Source organism: Candoia aspera, chromosome 2 (genome assembly GCF_035149785.1).
Source record: "Candoia aspera isolate rCanAsp1 chromosome 2, rCanAsp1.hap2, whole genome shotgun sequence".
Classification (NCBI taxonomy): Eukaryota; Metazoa; Chordata; class Lepidosauria; order Squamata; family Boidae; genus Candoia; species Candoia aspera.
The window spans coordinates 11449259-11465380 of NC_086154.1; the positions used below are offsets into that span (position 1 = coordinate 11449259).

Genomic DNA, 16122 nt, shown 5'->3' on the forward strand with positions numbered 1-16122 from the left:
AATGCAGATTTCAGATTTATTGATGATGTGTACAGATTAAAGCAAAAGGCCATGACTAAAAAAATTCTCACACAGACTACCTCATAAAAAGCACACAGACACGTCAGAACCCCCATCACATTCCATCCCCGCTTTCCCTCGACAGTTCAGCATTCCAGCTCTGGCCACCTCTGCCTGATACGACCTTGGACCCCACCATCTGACGAAACACAGTTCTTTCCCACTCTCAGCATCTCTCCCCCTCCCATCCAGAGCTTGACACACATTGCTTTGATGGCAGAGAACACCATCAAACGATTTAACAGTTCTTTGACTGTGGGTTCTGACAGGCCGGCCCAGAATGCCCCAAGAGGGACTAAGCCCTCGCTCTCCCCCATTCCTACTCCAGCACCCTAAACTTTGTGCCACCGTGGCTTGTTATGAAGCAAACCGCTCAATTGTGTGCTTGTTTTTGAATCTCTGGAAGGTATGCCTCGGTGCTAAGCATTGTTCTTTGATCTGGCCGTTCTCCTGCAGGTTTTGAACAAAGGGGACATCGTCTCTGCAAACAGCGTTTCCCGTGGCTCTTTTACAGTAGCCTCTATTCACATTACTCCTAATCTGATGCCGACATTTCGTTTTGTGGCCTTTTACCACCTTGGGAATGAAATTGTGTCCAACTCCATCTGGGTGGACGTTGTCGACCAATGCGAGGGGAAGGTACGTTGCATTCAGAAGGAGCTTGCTTTCCCAAATCCACTTCAGAGCTTTTTGCCGTTGATTTCTCTGTAAAATAGTCAGCACTTTGGTTCCAAATAACAATGTGAGGAGAGATTTTGATTTTTGACATTAATAATCAATGCTTATTTTGGTGAAGGCTGCCATTACATATACATTGGTTGTCATTATGATTATTTATTTTATTAATCTGATTTATATGGCCACCCATCTCAAGAAAAGTGACTCTGGGCGGTGTTCAACAACCCAATAAAACAGTAGATATATACAGTAAAACAAGCATGACCTAAAACCATTATATAATAATTATTAAAAAGCATTAAAAACTATAAAAGCAGAACTAAAACAAAGAAAAGAAAATAACAGACAAAGGGATGTTAATAATAACGGAGCCACCTCACTGGTTCGCCCATCCCCTGGGGTCCCCAGGCCTGCTGGCATAACCAGGTCTCAAGGGACCTTCGGATGCTCCGGAGTGATGAGGCCAACCTCACCTCAGGGGGAGAAGGTTCCACAATGCAGGCGCCACAGCAGAAAAGGCCCACCAAACGGAGCTCCCTAGATGATGGAACCCATAACATGCCCTCTCTGCTGGATCTGGTGCAGCAGGCAGATGAAAGGGGAGAAGCGGTCCCTCAGATAAGCTGGTCCTGCGCCAGTCAGGTTATTGTCTAATTGTATTGAGATTCAATCCTATACTAGCCACCCAGAATTGCTGTGGTGAGAGGGGCGGTCGTATAAATTGATTGAAATGGATTGATTATGTGCCATCAAGTCAGCGTCGACTGTTAGTGACCACATAGGTAGATTTTCTCCATATAAGTAAGTAAGTAAGTAAGTAAGTAAGTAAGTAAGTAAGTAAGTAAGTAAATAAATAAATAAATAAATAAGATTTTTTTTTGACAGCTTGCAAGGGAGAATATTGAGACCTTAGGTGGAATTCATCTGGAGATCAAGAAAGAGGTTGGGGTTGGCTGTCATAGTTATCCCTCTTTTGGGGGAGATGGGCAGTAATTAGATTTGAATAATAAATAAATAATAAATAAATCCCTCCCTCTGTCTCCTCGATCTTCAGCTGGAGATTCGCTTGGCTTCGAACAGAAACAGGCTGCAGCCCCAGACTCGCATGTCACTCGCCATAAACACGGATACCGAATCCCTCGTCTCTTTCTCTGCCACGGATGCTGCTGTTTACGCCCTCAACCGGAAGAATCAACTCACGCAGGGCAAGGTACGGTCCCTCCTAGTTCACCCGCTCTTCTTGGCCGTTTGAGTACACAAGTCCTTTTTTGGCCCATGGTGGAATAACATTGCTGGGATTGTTGGGAATTTGTTGAGAATCTGTTGGGCACATTTGGGATTCTGAAAGCACGTGGTGAGGGCTGTCATAAAAAGCTGCCAGGGTGGAGTGAAATAATGGAAACCTTGCCTTGGGAAGCGGGGAGAGGACAGTGAAAGCTAAAGGAAGAAGAAACAGCAATTCAATAGTGAGCAAGCGGAAAGTGCAATTAACTCAAATTAACCCCCCCTTGATTTTGTTCCGTGTAAGATGGGGCAGACGGATGCGGTGGCGCTGCGGGTTAAACCGCTGAGCTGCTGAGCTTGTTGATCGGAAGGTTGGCGGTTCGAATCCGCGTGACGGGGTGAGCTCCCGTTGCTAGTCCCAGCTCCTGCCAACCTAGCAGTTTGAAAACATGCAAATGTGAGTCGATTCATAGGTACCGCTTCGGCGGACAGGTAACGGCTTTCCGTGTAGTCATGCCGGCCACGTGACCACGGAGGAAGTGTCTACGGACAAACGCCGGCTCTTCGGCTTTGAAATGGAGATGAGCACAACTCCCTAGAGTCGGACATGACTGGACTTAATGTCAAGGGAAACCTTTACCTTTACCTTAAGATGGGGCAGAGAGAAACTCTTCAAGCTTCCAAGTTTCTATTACCCTACAACAGCCAAGAGCATTCCTGGAATTCCTGCTGATTCTGTTTCTTGACTTTGCCTATCTTGAAAAGCTAACATAGGCACAACCCCCAATCCGCGTATGTACTCCTTGTCGCTTCCCTTGGAATGCTCCCTATCCCCCTATTTGGAGCCAAGAAGCATTTTGGGGAATGAAGATGCTTCCAAAGGCTTTCGTTCGGTTTTGAAGCATAGCTTCTCCTTGTGCTTAATTAAAAGAATCATTATTTTAAAAATTGGATGAGACAGGAAGGCCCATATCCACAGACACTATGTTGCTTCCCTCTGCTGTAATTGGTACGGTGTTCTGCCCTCCATCTGCTATTCTTGGGAGGAGGAAGGAGAAGGAGAAGGAGAAGACGACGACGTAGTAGTAGTAGTAGTAGTAGCAGCAACAGTAGTCCACTGCAAGGTCTTCCTGATGAATCTTAGTGCAGTCCTGGTGGTGAGTTGAGGTGGGCCCCCTCTCCATAACAGTATGTTGTAATCAGGGCTTACCCTTCCAAATAATGTTGATATACTCTTGTGTCAGTGATGAAATCTGCTATGGACAGGGAAATCTATTTCAAGGCCACTGCATCAGATGTGGCAACTTATCATCACATTGTGCTCAAACAGATGGCTCTCACCGAAGGGGTTTCTTGAGTTCCCGTCTCCCGGCTCCTGGGACAGGAATGCATAAACTGTGGTATTTCATAATGATGTCATCCTGCACGTTTTTGCCTCTGTAATGGATGCCCATGAATTACACATCCATATTAACCTAGTAACCCAGCACGATCCTACAAGATGAATTCCAGTACTAAAGGGGCCCTCGTGCCTAGCCCCCACCCCCAGTGCAAGAATCCAAATCAGAGCACCCTTGGCAGGTGTCTCTTCGACCTCTGTTTCAATATGTCCAGGGAAGGAGAGCCCACCATCCCACTTGGTCTCTGGCCCCATAGTGAAACTTCTGTGATGGATGACATGCCATCAGGTTGGTGTCGACCCTTGGTGACAACATAGATAGACCTTCCCCAGTCTCCAGAATGACCTCTTGTAGTGTAAATCCGTTACTCTGTGTCCTGCGCTCTGGAATAACAGAGAACAAGTAATGGCTATCTTCTGCATGACCCTCTTTCAGTTATTTGGCGTGCTATCAAGATATCCCCCCACTCTTCTTTTTTCAAGGCTAAACATAGCTAGATCTTCAGTCTCTCCGTGAAGGACTTAGCCTTCCAATCTCTGATTATCCTTGCTAGTTATGTTTGCACCAGTTCTAGTCTGTATTAGTTAGGAAGGTATTTTGCTGGTCTGTCTAGTGAAACGTCACACATCGATGGAAGCCATCTCTATTTCTCTGTGGTCGCTTCATCACCTTGTCATGTTCCGCACATATTTATTTTTCCTCTTGAAATCAGGTTTTTGAGGCCATGGAAAGTTATGATCTCGGCTGTACTGCTGGCAGTGGGGAAGATTCCTTCAGTGTCTTTGCTGACGCGGGTGTCTCAATTCGTGTTGGTGAACTACAAAGTCCTCTCCGGAATGGTGAGTGTCCAGGCCTGTAAGGAAACTAAAGGAATTTGGGCAATTATCGGCAATTTCTATCCTCATATTCATAAAGAAAATGCACAGTATAAATCGTAAAGCTGTGAGGAAAAGAAATGAAATAACCCTCCTGATCACCTCAGAAGAACGTAAGGTCAGAACTGTCAAAATCATGCAAGGAGAATGCCCTTGTTTTCTGAGATTTGTGCAGTCTTTTTTGAAATCTCACAAATTTTGGCAACATTTTAATAGCCTGGGCATTAGTTTGTGCTGATTTAATTGCTTTACTATTTGACATATATTAACTTTGCTGTTCTTCTTCTGAGAAGCAACACCTCTCCTTTTCTATCAGAAACCATCCCTTTTAATACTGTTAGCAGGAATTTTTTGAGTTTCTGCCCGTCTTCTTTTTGTTCCCACAGCACACGGATGCAAAGAAGATGCTTCCCGGAAGAAGCGTTCCTTGTCATTCCAACTTCAGATTGAGAAGAAGGGTAAGGAGCCGTGAGCTGAAACAATGAGATCTCACACTGTAGTTGTAGGAACACAGTTGCCCCAATTCAGGCAAGGAACTTTACAGGGGAGAGCCAGAGTGCAATGCATACAGGCAGTCCTCATTTAATGTCCACTCATTCAGCAATCATTTGAAGTTACAACGGTGCTGAATGAGGAGACTTAAGACCAGTCCTCATAGCTGCGACCATTGCAGTGTCCCTGCAGTCATATGATCACGATCCGGGCGCTTGGCAACCGGCTCACAGTTTTCACAGTTGCAATGTCCCGTGGTCACATGATCGCCATTTGCGACCTTCATTGCCAACTTTCGACAAGCAAAGTCAACAGGGAAGCTGGCAGGAAGTCGCAAATGGCAATCATGTGATGTTACGCCTAATGACCACATGAGTTTCACTTAACAACGGCAACCGGAACTGCTGCAACTGCCACCAAAAGTTGGTCATGTGACATTGTGCTTTATGACTGGAGTTGTCAGTCCCAATTACCATCATTATGCAAAGACTACCTGTAATTTATTTCCCAACCATCTGTCTTGTCTCTCCTCTCCCCCACGACAAAAAAACACAAACTTATTAAGAAAACAAAGATGAAACAGCTGCATGATTCCTTTTGATCAGTAGCAGTAAGGAAGGAGCTATTTAGTAATAGCAAGGGGAAAAAATGATCAGAATAGGCTTCTCCTTGGTATGTTCAGCAATGTTCTCCTGAGTTTGGGGTTCTTTAAATCTCACGGTCACTGAACATGCTTGCCCCGAATCTTGATCTCTAAAATCTCATGAGATTTGACCATCTTGCAGAATTTCGGCCATTCAGTTGATTTAATGCAGTACAGGCACACAATTGATTGACTGAATATATAAATGTATAAATAATTGTGGGATCCTGCAGATACCATCTACATAAGACAGATGTGTGTTAGAATATTGGCAGGCACCGCATTGCCAGCCTTTGGTTTATGTATAATGGTCTGATATATCAGAAAGAAAAGTTTGGGAACTGCTGAGCTAGACTGGCCTGAATTTTGGGAAGGGAATGTGAAATTGTCAGCCTTCTCAGGTAGACCAGACAGGAAACACAACCAGATGAGCTAATTCCACTTCATTGTAAGGCTACATTAAAATGATCTTGCAACTCTGAAAGTACAAATCTCCTGCCATCTCTTTTACAGCCTGAGAAGCTAGGGAGGGTCCCTTCTGAGCCTTTCTCCACCCATTATGCAGCTGTGGGCTCTGCCTTCTCTTATCTGACCATTCCCTAGGCAGCATCTCTTCGCCCCGTCTCCCAAAGTCTTTCTCACATACCGCTACAGAAACCCTGGGTTACCTTTACCTTTTCTGTTTTTTGCATTTTATATCCACTGACATTTTATCATCTCCTCCTCCTCTCCTTTGCAGTTGCCGAATACTGTAAGTCTGCTCATTGTAAATGCTGCAAGGGTGGCATTGTGCTGCTTCGCATTCCACGGACGTGTGATGAACGTGCCAAAAGAATTGAAAACGAGGAGTGCCGTGAAGCCTTCCTGGACTGCTGCCGCCACGCTGCCAAATTACGGCGCCAGTCCTGGGGTTCCCATGGTCTTGCAAGGGGTGAGTATGGCACCTTGAGCCAGCTGTATTTCCCCACCCTGATTAGGAGAAGAGAAAGGTTTAGCTCAAGGAAGGCAATCCAGATGTTTAAACATCGATTCCTGTCAGCCCAACAAACGTGTTTTAATAACAAAGAGTTCCACCTGAAGGGTTCTTCCTCACAGCGGCCATAATATCATTCCTCCAATCCGGAACATAATGGAAATCTAGGCTGACAGGAATTGTGCTGCCCCAACAGCTGAGCAATAAACTGCCCCAGTTGGAAGTCTTACAAGTGATCCTGTCCTTTCAGATTTAATGTGGCATAAGTTAAGGACGTGCTGCGGGTTAAACCGCTGAGCTGCTGAGCTTGCCGATTGGAAGGTCAGTGGTTCGAATCCACGTGACGGGGCGAGCTCCCGTTGCTAGTCCCAGTTCCTGCCAACCTAGCAGTTCGAAAACATGCAAATGTGAGCAGATTAATAGGTACCGCTTCGGCGGGAAGGTAACGGCGTTCCGTGTAGTCATGCTGGCCACATGACCACGGAGGAAGTGTCTTCAGACAAACACCGGCTCTTTGGCTTTGAAACGGAGATGAGCACCGCCCCCTAGAGTCGGACACGACTGGACTTAATGTCAAGGGAAACTTTTACCTTTAAGTTAAGGAAAGTATCTGATGGATATCCCACCAGATCCATCTTCATAACATGGATCAGGGCTGGACCAGGGGAAAGGAGACAAGTTTTGATAGATGGCTAGACCCAGGGCTTAGCGATCTGTCAAAACTTCATCCTTGAGTGGGGTAGGAGGATTCCTGGTGGGGCCTTGGGCTGGCTGACTGGTACTGACTCCCTGCCCTTCCTGCCACCCTTAGCTGCCTGAAGAACAATAAACCTATATTTAAACTTAGCCCCATTAAGGTATTTGCTTATTGTGAATCCAAATCAGAACTTTTAATTGCCATCTTGGATGCTATTTTATACTTTATACTGTATATTTATACGTTGTGTAATATATCTTGTTTTCATTGTATTTTACCCTTTTTAGCTTTATTGTAAACTGCCCAGAGTCCCTCTTTTGGGGGAGATGGGCGGTGACAAAACTTGATAAATAAATAAATAAATGGACAAAACTTTTATTTATTTATTTATTTTTATTTTTATCCCACCTTTATTATTATTTTTTTATAAATAACTCAAGGTGGTGAACATACCTAATATTCCTTCCTCCTCCTGTTTTCCCCACAACAACCCTGTGAGGTGGGTTGGGCTGAGAGAGAGTGACTGGCCCAAAGTCACCCAGCCAGTTTTTCATGTCTAAGGCTGGACTAGAACTCACAGTCTCCTGGTTTCTAGGACAGCACCTTAACCACTTAACCAGAGTTTTATGAACTCTTTGTTCATAAAGGTGCTGATAGGCACTGGAGACAAAGAGCTGTTAAGTCCTGTCAGCCTTGTGAGGTAGTTCAGACAAGAAGCCAAAATCATGAGTACTAACATTACCTTTATTGTAAGAATCTTGCAAATCTGAACGTACATCTCTCCCCCCTCACCTTTACAGTCCAAGGAACTAGGGAGGGTCCCTTCTGAGATGTTTGCCACACCCCCATTCCTTCTGCAGGCTCAGCTGCCTCTTATCTGACCACTGTTTACTCTGCGGCTGTTCCTCCTGTCTCCCAAGGTCATTCCCACACACCATTGCAAGTCCCTTGTGAGCAAGGAATCAAGAATTACACAGACTTCTATAAGGTGTTTTTTTAATGCAAGGATTGGGACCAGGTACAGAATCTTGGAAACTACTGTATGATAGGAACTTCCAACCCTCATTTATGAGTGAGTTCATTAAGGTGGAATCTCTTTTCCCTGGCCCTTTTGTAGCCTGAGCTGAGTTGTCTGATCAACTCTTCTCTTGAATGTTCTTTTTTCCAAGCCTTTCCACAATCTTCTGTAGAAGCCAACTGATTACCCACCAGGTCTCCAATCACACAGTTCAGCTCCATTAGATCAGACAACTGATGGGTAAAGCGTCAGCTTCTACACCTCACAGAATCCTGCCCAAATCCAGACAGCAAGAAGAGAAGCACAGATCTGGAGCTATTTCTGAAGCATTTTGAGGCAGCCAGGCTAGAGTTTTTCTCAGCCTTACCCAGAGAATGCTGCTGGTGATTGAACCTGTCCTTCTCCTCTTGCAAAGCATATTGTTTATCCCTGAATTGTAATTCCTCTCTCAGTGCACAGACAGGGAACTTTTGGTCTGGAATTAACTCAAGTGCTGCATTGGTGCCATCCATTCTGACCAAGATCGGTTGCTGTTAGCAGAAAGATGACCGATCCTCTCCTTGACGCCGGTGCAGGCGAGAATGAGCCTCAGCATTTAATCTTTGATCAGGCACAACCTCTCATTCTAATCTACCTCTCAGGGTTGTTGGGAAGATAAGTGATGGGGGGACCATGTATGCTGGCCATATCTCTTTGGAGATGGTTTGGATTAAAAAAAAAAATTACAGTATCCAGAACTGACTATCACCCCTTGCTAGCCGCTAAGCCAGACTTTCACAACCTGGTGCCCTTCTGATGTGTTGGACTACTGCTCTCACTGTTCCCAACCATCCTGGTATTGACTGGGGATGATGGTAGCTGTAGACAGTCTACCTGAAGGGCGCCGGCCTTCGGACACCTGCAAAAAGTCCACGATTTTAATTGCTGCTTATTCTTTATTGTATTTCTAAACAGCCCAATAACACCGCAGTTAAAACATATGTGTGATGACTGGAATACTCAACTTCCCATTAAATCCTAAGTATTTACTTAGAATTCTCTTTAATGGTTTGTTGATGTCCTAACAGTCAGGAAACACGCTGAGACGATGGTTAGTTCTCTATGTTTATTGCTGCTAATGAGACAGAAAATCCTAACAAACTGAAGAAGCGTGGGAAAAACCCAGACTGATAAACCCCAAAAGTCAAGGCGGGTCTGATCTGTGTCTCTTTGAATGGCTGCTCAACTCCTCACTACTATGCATGCGTTTTCCCGCCTGGATAGGGGCCCCCTCCTGCTCGCCATCAGCACTCACGACAGTAGCATTCAGTACAAAGAAAAAGTTGTGAATGAAAAATCCCACGCTTTTTCCCAAGTAAATGTCTTCAGTGAATTCAAACTCCCCCCCACTCCCCATCTCAGGTATGCGCCCCTCCCTCTCGTGCCAGTTACTGTAGGAATCTGCAGCTGTCTTCAACGGCTCCTCGCAAACGACCTTGGCATTGTGAGACAGTCCAAACAAGATGATTTCACACTCCAAGGATGTTCCCCCTCCCGTGCCTTCGACTCGCAAGAGTAATAAACATGTTGACCGAAACATGCATGCAAGTCCAATCAAATGTTCTGGGAACATTTGATCTGGGAGCATGACAATATGGGAAAAGATTCATACATATCAATTATGCTCTTCCCTTTTGAAGTAAACAACGTTCTGCAAATCGTAGAACAGTTTACATCAAAACTGTTCGCTATATTGCTCCATAACTTTCTATTCTTGCAAGGCCTTCTGGCATGTCCATATACTTCTTCAGACCTTGCCTTTGGTTCTTTAAATTTCTCACTTCTTTATTTTTGAGAATCTAATCAATTCCATCCTGTCGTAACTTCCTTGTTCTTCCCCTTCCTCTCAACCCATTCCTTTACCTTTCATGTACTTGTGATTCACTCCTAAAAAACCTGACACAAAAAGAGATCCAACAGTGTAAAGACCTAACATATACAGAGACCATCACCCAGATCATTAACAATCATAATAATAAATACAGAATAAAAGTAGCGATAAAACAGTGAAATTCTAGAAACATTGCAACGTTTACTGAAATATCTGAATTCGGTCAAGTTAGGGGCCTGAAAACCTCTCCTTTAAGGTTTCAGGCAGAGAGCAAAGTGAAATTTTTAGCTAGCGACCCATCTTTCCACACAGTCCAAAATGAAGAAGAACAAGAAGAAGATATTTTTAACGAGGAGTTAATCCGACTGCGAAGTTTTTTCCCCGAGAGCTGGTTCTGGAAAACGTTGTCTGTGAATCGAAGCCATACGTGAGTAGAACAGAAGCTCTTTTACTTGGGTTTCCTTTCCTGTGATGGTACGAATGCTTCATCTGTGTCAGATGTTGGGCTCTAGAGAGCCTTGAACCAGGGGCTGAGCCCAGATATTTGCCTGCGTAAATACGCATGTGTGTAAAGGGGTCTTGGGTCCCTGGGATGAGGGTTTCATGGAGGGGTGAGCGGTCTTGTGATGACTGGCGGCTGCATCAAAACGTTTTGAAGAGTTTTGTGGCCTTGATGGAAGGGCGTGTGATGCAGGAAGATGAAGAAAGGTTCTCCTTGGTCTTTTTCAGGGAACATGTTATGCTCCCTGATTCCATCACCACGTGGGAGATACGAGCGGTTAGCATATCTCCTCAGAAAGGTAAACATTGATGGTTTTTGCTTGTCCAGGAAGCGGACCTCCACAGACGTTGCCTCTCAAACATCTAGCCTCTAAATTCTGGTGACCTTGGCCAAGCTAGCTAAGGTTTATGGGAACTGCAATCCAATAGCCCCGGAGGCTAGAAAAGGTTGCTTAGATCTGTGTCTGTCTCCCCAGATTCATTGGACTCCTCTAATCCATAATTATTGTGCCTGTCTTGCTAACGGAAGACCAGCCTTGCTGGACTTCTTGTATAATGTTGGAAATATATTCCGTGTCCCTCTCTTCTTCCACCAGCACTAGATTTGTGGAGAAAGTCTATCTAGCTTTCTTCATTCCTTACTTTTTTTTATTTATTTGTCATACGTCTTTACTGCCCATCTCATACTTTCCATTTCCTAGGTTTTTTTTTAAAGAACAGACTTGATGGTGGGCAAAAAGTGCTTTTAGTGTTCCCATGTCTTATGCATGTTTTTCCCCTACTTTATTTTGCTAATATCTGTTGTGCCTCTTAAATATATCTATATCTATATTGTCTATTTGTTTAAATTCAAATAATGTATTCAAAAAATCAATTTTTTTTTGCTATTGGGGGTAGTTGGACAAACATGCCTTTTTTTCGTGTTGGGGAAATCTGTTGGGGGCTGCACAATGGAAACAAACAGAGTGGGTCAGAGCCAAAGCTGGGTGCGGGGAGCCCAAATTCTCTGTCTTTTTTCTCTTTCTGACATCATCTCCTCATGCCCTGAAAGGAGATAGAGAACTTTTTGTTGTTTATTCATTCATTCGCTTCCGACTCTTCGTGGCTCCATGGACCAGCCCACGCCAGAGCTTCCTGTCTGTTGTCACCACCCCCAGCTCCCCCAGGGACGAGTCCGTCACCTCTGGAATATCACCCATCCACCTTGTCTTTTACTAGAGGTCTAACAGATCTCCTCCAGATGGGCTTTTCAGAATTTGCAAAAGATGTAATTGTCTGCCTTTGCCATAAACACACTCAAACTGTCCCGTGTCTCACAGAGACATGCTGGAGCAAGTAGTTTTAGAGAATGAAGCCCAATGATAGGGATGTCAATCGATGCAAAAAGCTGTTACCTAAGAAGTAGAGAAGTCATCCCATCCTTTTCCCCTCCCTGCTTGCGATCTTCCTGTATGCACTGCATGACACAAAATTTATGTATGTATGTATGTATGTGTCAGGCTCTGCCCGAGACCCGGTAAAAACACAGACGCTAGAGTAGACTTAGGTTCTGGTTTTATTTGGGAATAGAATGCATGCCCTTAGAAAGCTGAGAGTGAGGGGAACGCGCCGGAACCGGATTTAAATAGCCCGTGCCGGTCAGCGCTCCACCCCCCCTCACCCCAGGTGCGCCCCACGAGTCCCAACAGTTCGTCCTTGCCAGGTGAGAGGTCGTCCAGCCCCCTGTGCCCCGGGCATCGCCTCGATCGCCTTCCTGTGCGGTGATGATCCATTGCCGGGCGATCAGGCTTCTAATTCCTTGAAAGCCGGGGCACGCCCTTCCGAACCTCACCTGTTCGGTTGTTATTCAATTTCATGTCAGTTTCCTTTTATTGTTGCTTCCTGGGCTGCCGGACTCGGTCAAAGTTACATAGTTTCCTTAAACCCCTTACTTCTTTTTGTGTTTTTCTATTGCCCTTGCCTTATCAGCTCAGGACCCATATCCCTGTATTGTCATGCGAGCCGTTGCGATGTCACAAACATTGTCTTTGTTAGATGTCTTTGTTAGATTTAGCAAATGGAACACAGTTGTTGCATTTATATCCCACCTCAAGGAGGTATAGGTAGCCTCCCTCTCCTCTTGCTCCCCCCCAAAAACAGGTCGGTGGTTGGTCAAAAGTTACCCAGGCAGCTTCTGTGGCTGAGGGGGGTATAAAACCTGGGTCTCCCCACTCCAAGCCCAACACCTTCACCACTTGACCACATTGACTCTTGGGCTGGGAGGGACTGGCCCAGAGTCCCCATGAAGCTCCCATGGCTGTCAGGGGACTAGTGATGGCACTTTTGAAAGTTAATAAAAGAACTCCAAGCAGCTAACAACAATCTTGCAAAGTAGAAGCGTGAACCCAAACTTGCACATTAAGCTTAATTGCATTCAGAAAATAATACAGTCTGAACACAGTTGTTAGGTGAAGAGAAAAAAAAAGGTAGCTTATGTTTATTCAGTAGAACTGGATACAAGTAGATTCATAGTAGAAAGCACTTATTCATCACTGGTTCTTTGTAGACACTTTCTATGTGGAATAGAAAGTCTGCATGCAAGTGAGATGGAAGGACGAGAGCTGCATTCTGCAGCATCTCCTGCTTGCAGGTGTGCCCAGGAGGTAAAAATGGAGATTGTTAATCCCCAAGCCCAAGGAGGAGGAGGAAGTGGAAATCAGGTGACCCATGTGACATCCCACAAGCACAATAGAGATGCGTTTACTAGAAAGACCCCTTTATGCTTATGAGACAATGCTGAGTTGACCCCTGATAATTCCAACAACTAGAACCTCAGCCTCCCCATCTTAGTCCAGCTCCTTCCCCGTAACACCACAGTGGCTCTTGGGCTGAGAGGGAGGGACTGACCCAAAGTCACCCAAGGAGGTTCAGTGGCTTAGGGTGAACCAAAGGCTGGATTTAGATGAACGGTTAGCCTGATCCAGCCTCAGGACCTTTTTTAGATTTTTCTGTTTGTACCTGCATCAGGGTCAATGGTGGCTTTTCAGTTCAATATTGGAAGTTCAGACTAGCATGCCATACTTCTTATGTTTCCTTAGCCCCATGCCTTCCATGATGATTTATTTTTTGTTCAGCCACGGAGTTCCATTGTTACTCAGCTAATGCCCAGTTATTCCTGTGTTCTTAGGGATCTGTGTTTCAGAACCTTTCCATGTTACAGTCTTCCAAGACTTCCACGTCTCGCTCCGGCTGCCATACTCAGTAAAACAGCTTGAACAGATAGAGCTTCGTCCAGTTTTATACAACTACCAATCTCAGCCAATCACCGTAAGTGCTTCCTTTTTTGCTATTAGCTGAGAATGTGCAGATCTCATCTTCTATTATCTTCTAGGACAGGATTTGGGAAACTATCTTTAAAAAAAAACTTACAGGTCCTAAACAGCTTGGTCCATACACATCTAAGGAACTTTCTCTTCCTGTATGTTTGTTTGTTTGTTTGTTTATTATTATTCACATTTCTCTTACTGCCCATCTCCCCCAAAAGGGTATATGGTTATGTTCCACCATATGGTTATGGAGACCAATCATTTTGGCCAATGTGGAACTTGCACATTAAGCTTAATTATGTTCAGAAATAAATTCAGTCTTCACACTGTAGTTAGATGAAGTAAATAGAGATAGCTTACTTTTATTCAGTAGATCTGGATACAGGTAGGTTCACAGTAGAAAGCACTTAATCATCACTGGATGATGAAAAAGGGGAGAGCTGCATTCTGCAGCTCTTCCAGCTTGCATGTCTGCCCATGAGGGGTAATGGAGATTGTTAATCCCCAAGCCCAAGAAGAAGAAGGAAGTGGAAATCAGGTGACCCATGTGACATCCCAAAAGCACAGTAGAGATGCGATTTGCTAGAGCAACCCCCTTATGCTTATGAGACAATGCTGAGTTGACCCCTGATAATTCCAACAATTTTAAAGTAGTTCAGAGATGTTTTACCACTACCACCTCCCTAGCTTGGGGCTATCCAGAAACTTTGGAGCTACAATGTCCAGATATTTTATGTGGTGTGTGTGCCTATGTGTCAGTTTTGACTCTAGCAACTGCCTGGACAAGTCCCTGAAGTTTTCTTGGCAGCATTTTTGGAAATGATTTATCCTTGCTTTCTTCTTCCTAGGGCTAAGAGAAAGAAGCTGGCCCAAGGTCACCCAGCTGGCCTTGTGCCTAAGGTGGGAGTAGAATTCACTGTCTTCTTGTTTGTAGCCCAGTGTCTTTAACCACCTCACCAAACCGGCTCTCAATATCCAGAGTACTCCATCCAAATTTCCTACCATTGGCCACACTGGCTGAGACTTCAGGGAGATATAGCTCAATGCATAGGTAGATTGGAGAAGGCTACTTTACATTCATACCAAGTCCTACAACATGCTAAGTCAAAACCAAACAAAGCATTTAAAATGAGCATAAGCTGAAAAACCAGACACACATTTCTTTTCTCCCACCCTTATCTCATAGTGACAGATTTTACCAGGTTTTGAGTCAGTTTCGAAATGTGCAAAACCTGTTTTCTAGACAGAGGAAAGCAAACTATACCTATATTTGACAGATTTAAATTTGAAAAACTTCTCTTTCAAGTTCTGTTCAGCTCTTTGACAAAATTATAATCTCTCTTCAGTTTATGATAGTTTGCTTAAAATGTGCTTTGTGTGAGCCAGTTAATTCCAGACCTGTGGGATTTAACCTGTTTTCAGACTGCAGATGGATGTTTGTTTGTGTGAATAATTCCTGAAAAGAAAAAAAAAATCCTCACACATAGGAAAAAGCAGAGCACAATGGAGAAGATTCAGGCAGTACATTCATTCTTTCTTGTGCCCCTTTTTGATTTTGCTATGAAAAAGTACTAAGAAATGCAGTTTATCGGCTATGAGCTGAAATGACCGCAATATATCTATTGCTCAGGTTTTGCTGCCACTGATTAAAATTGGCCTTCACGGATGAATCAGCTAAATTTAGGATTTTGACTGTTCATTACCCTATTACGTTAGTCATCTTTGACCTGAAAAATGTAACAGGAATCAAACTTATAAATAAATCAAATAAGAAATAAGATGATTAATCTGTTCATTGATTATTCTATTTATAATGCTTATTAAAGGCTGCATCTGTAAATTGACATTTAATATTATATATATATTAAGTTTTATTATACCCAAAGGCCAGCAACTTAAAATCGCATATAAGGGCAATGTGTCCAGGTAGTGATATTACACAAAATAAAAATACTCATTAACATCAATTGAAAAGAAGGACAGGAACTGAGTACAGGAACTGAAGAAAACGAGAGATTACAAATTTTAGAGTTAGTAGGTTCTAATTAAATCCTGTGGCTTTCAATGGGAAGAGCTACAGAATAACATTTAGCCACCTTCTTGGGAACTTCACTGGGCTGATCTCTTAGTAAAAAGTGCCTTTATCTCTGCTGGAGCTATCCTGAACACTCTGCAATTAGAAGAATTATCAATTCTGCTCTCCAGGGATGATAGATAGGACAAACCAGAAATAGGGTTGATGTATGACACTGGTCAAGCTTTCAAAAATGTACAAAGGAATATCAAACCAGTGTTGGAAGTATGAAAAGGAAGCGGAGACCTTCTATCATGCATCGTTAAAAGCAAAGAAATTTTGGGTGCAAATCCATACAATGATGCAAAAGGT

The 16122-nt window shown here is 43.9% G+C and overlaps 1 protein-coding gene across 1 annotated transcript in view; it reads left to right on the top strand.

The window, feature by feature from the left end:
- The window catches only part of LOC134492050 (complement C4-like), a 76709-nt gene that overhangs the window by 29873 nt on the left and 30714 nt on the right, over nt 1-16122 (top strand). The window contains exons 13-20 of the mRNA XM_063296167.1: nt 517-699; nt 1793-1948; nt 4075-4201; nt 4624-4695; nt 6112-6303; nt 10243-10357; nt 10660-10730; nt 13598-13737. Coding sequence (XP_063152237.1) covers nt 517-699; nt 1793-1948; nt 4075-4201; nt 4624-4695; nt 6112-6303; nt 10243-10357; nt 10660-10730; nt 13598-13737 — 1056 coding nt within the window. The remainder of the gene's footprint in view (nt 1-516; nt 700-1792; nt 1949-4074; nt 4202-4623; nt 4696-6111; nt 6304-10242; nt 10358-10659; nt 10731-13597; nt 13738-16122) is intronic.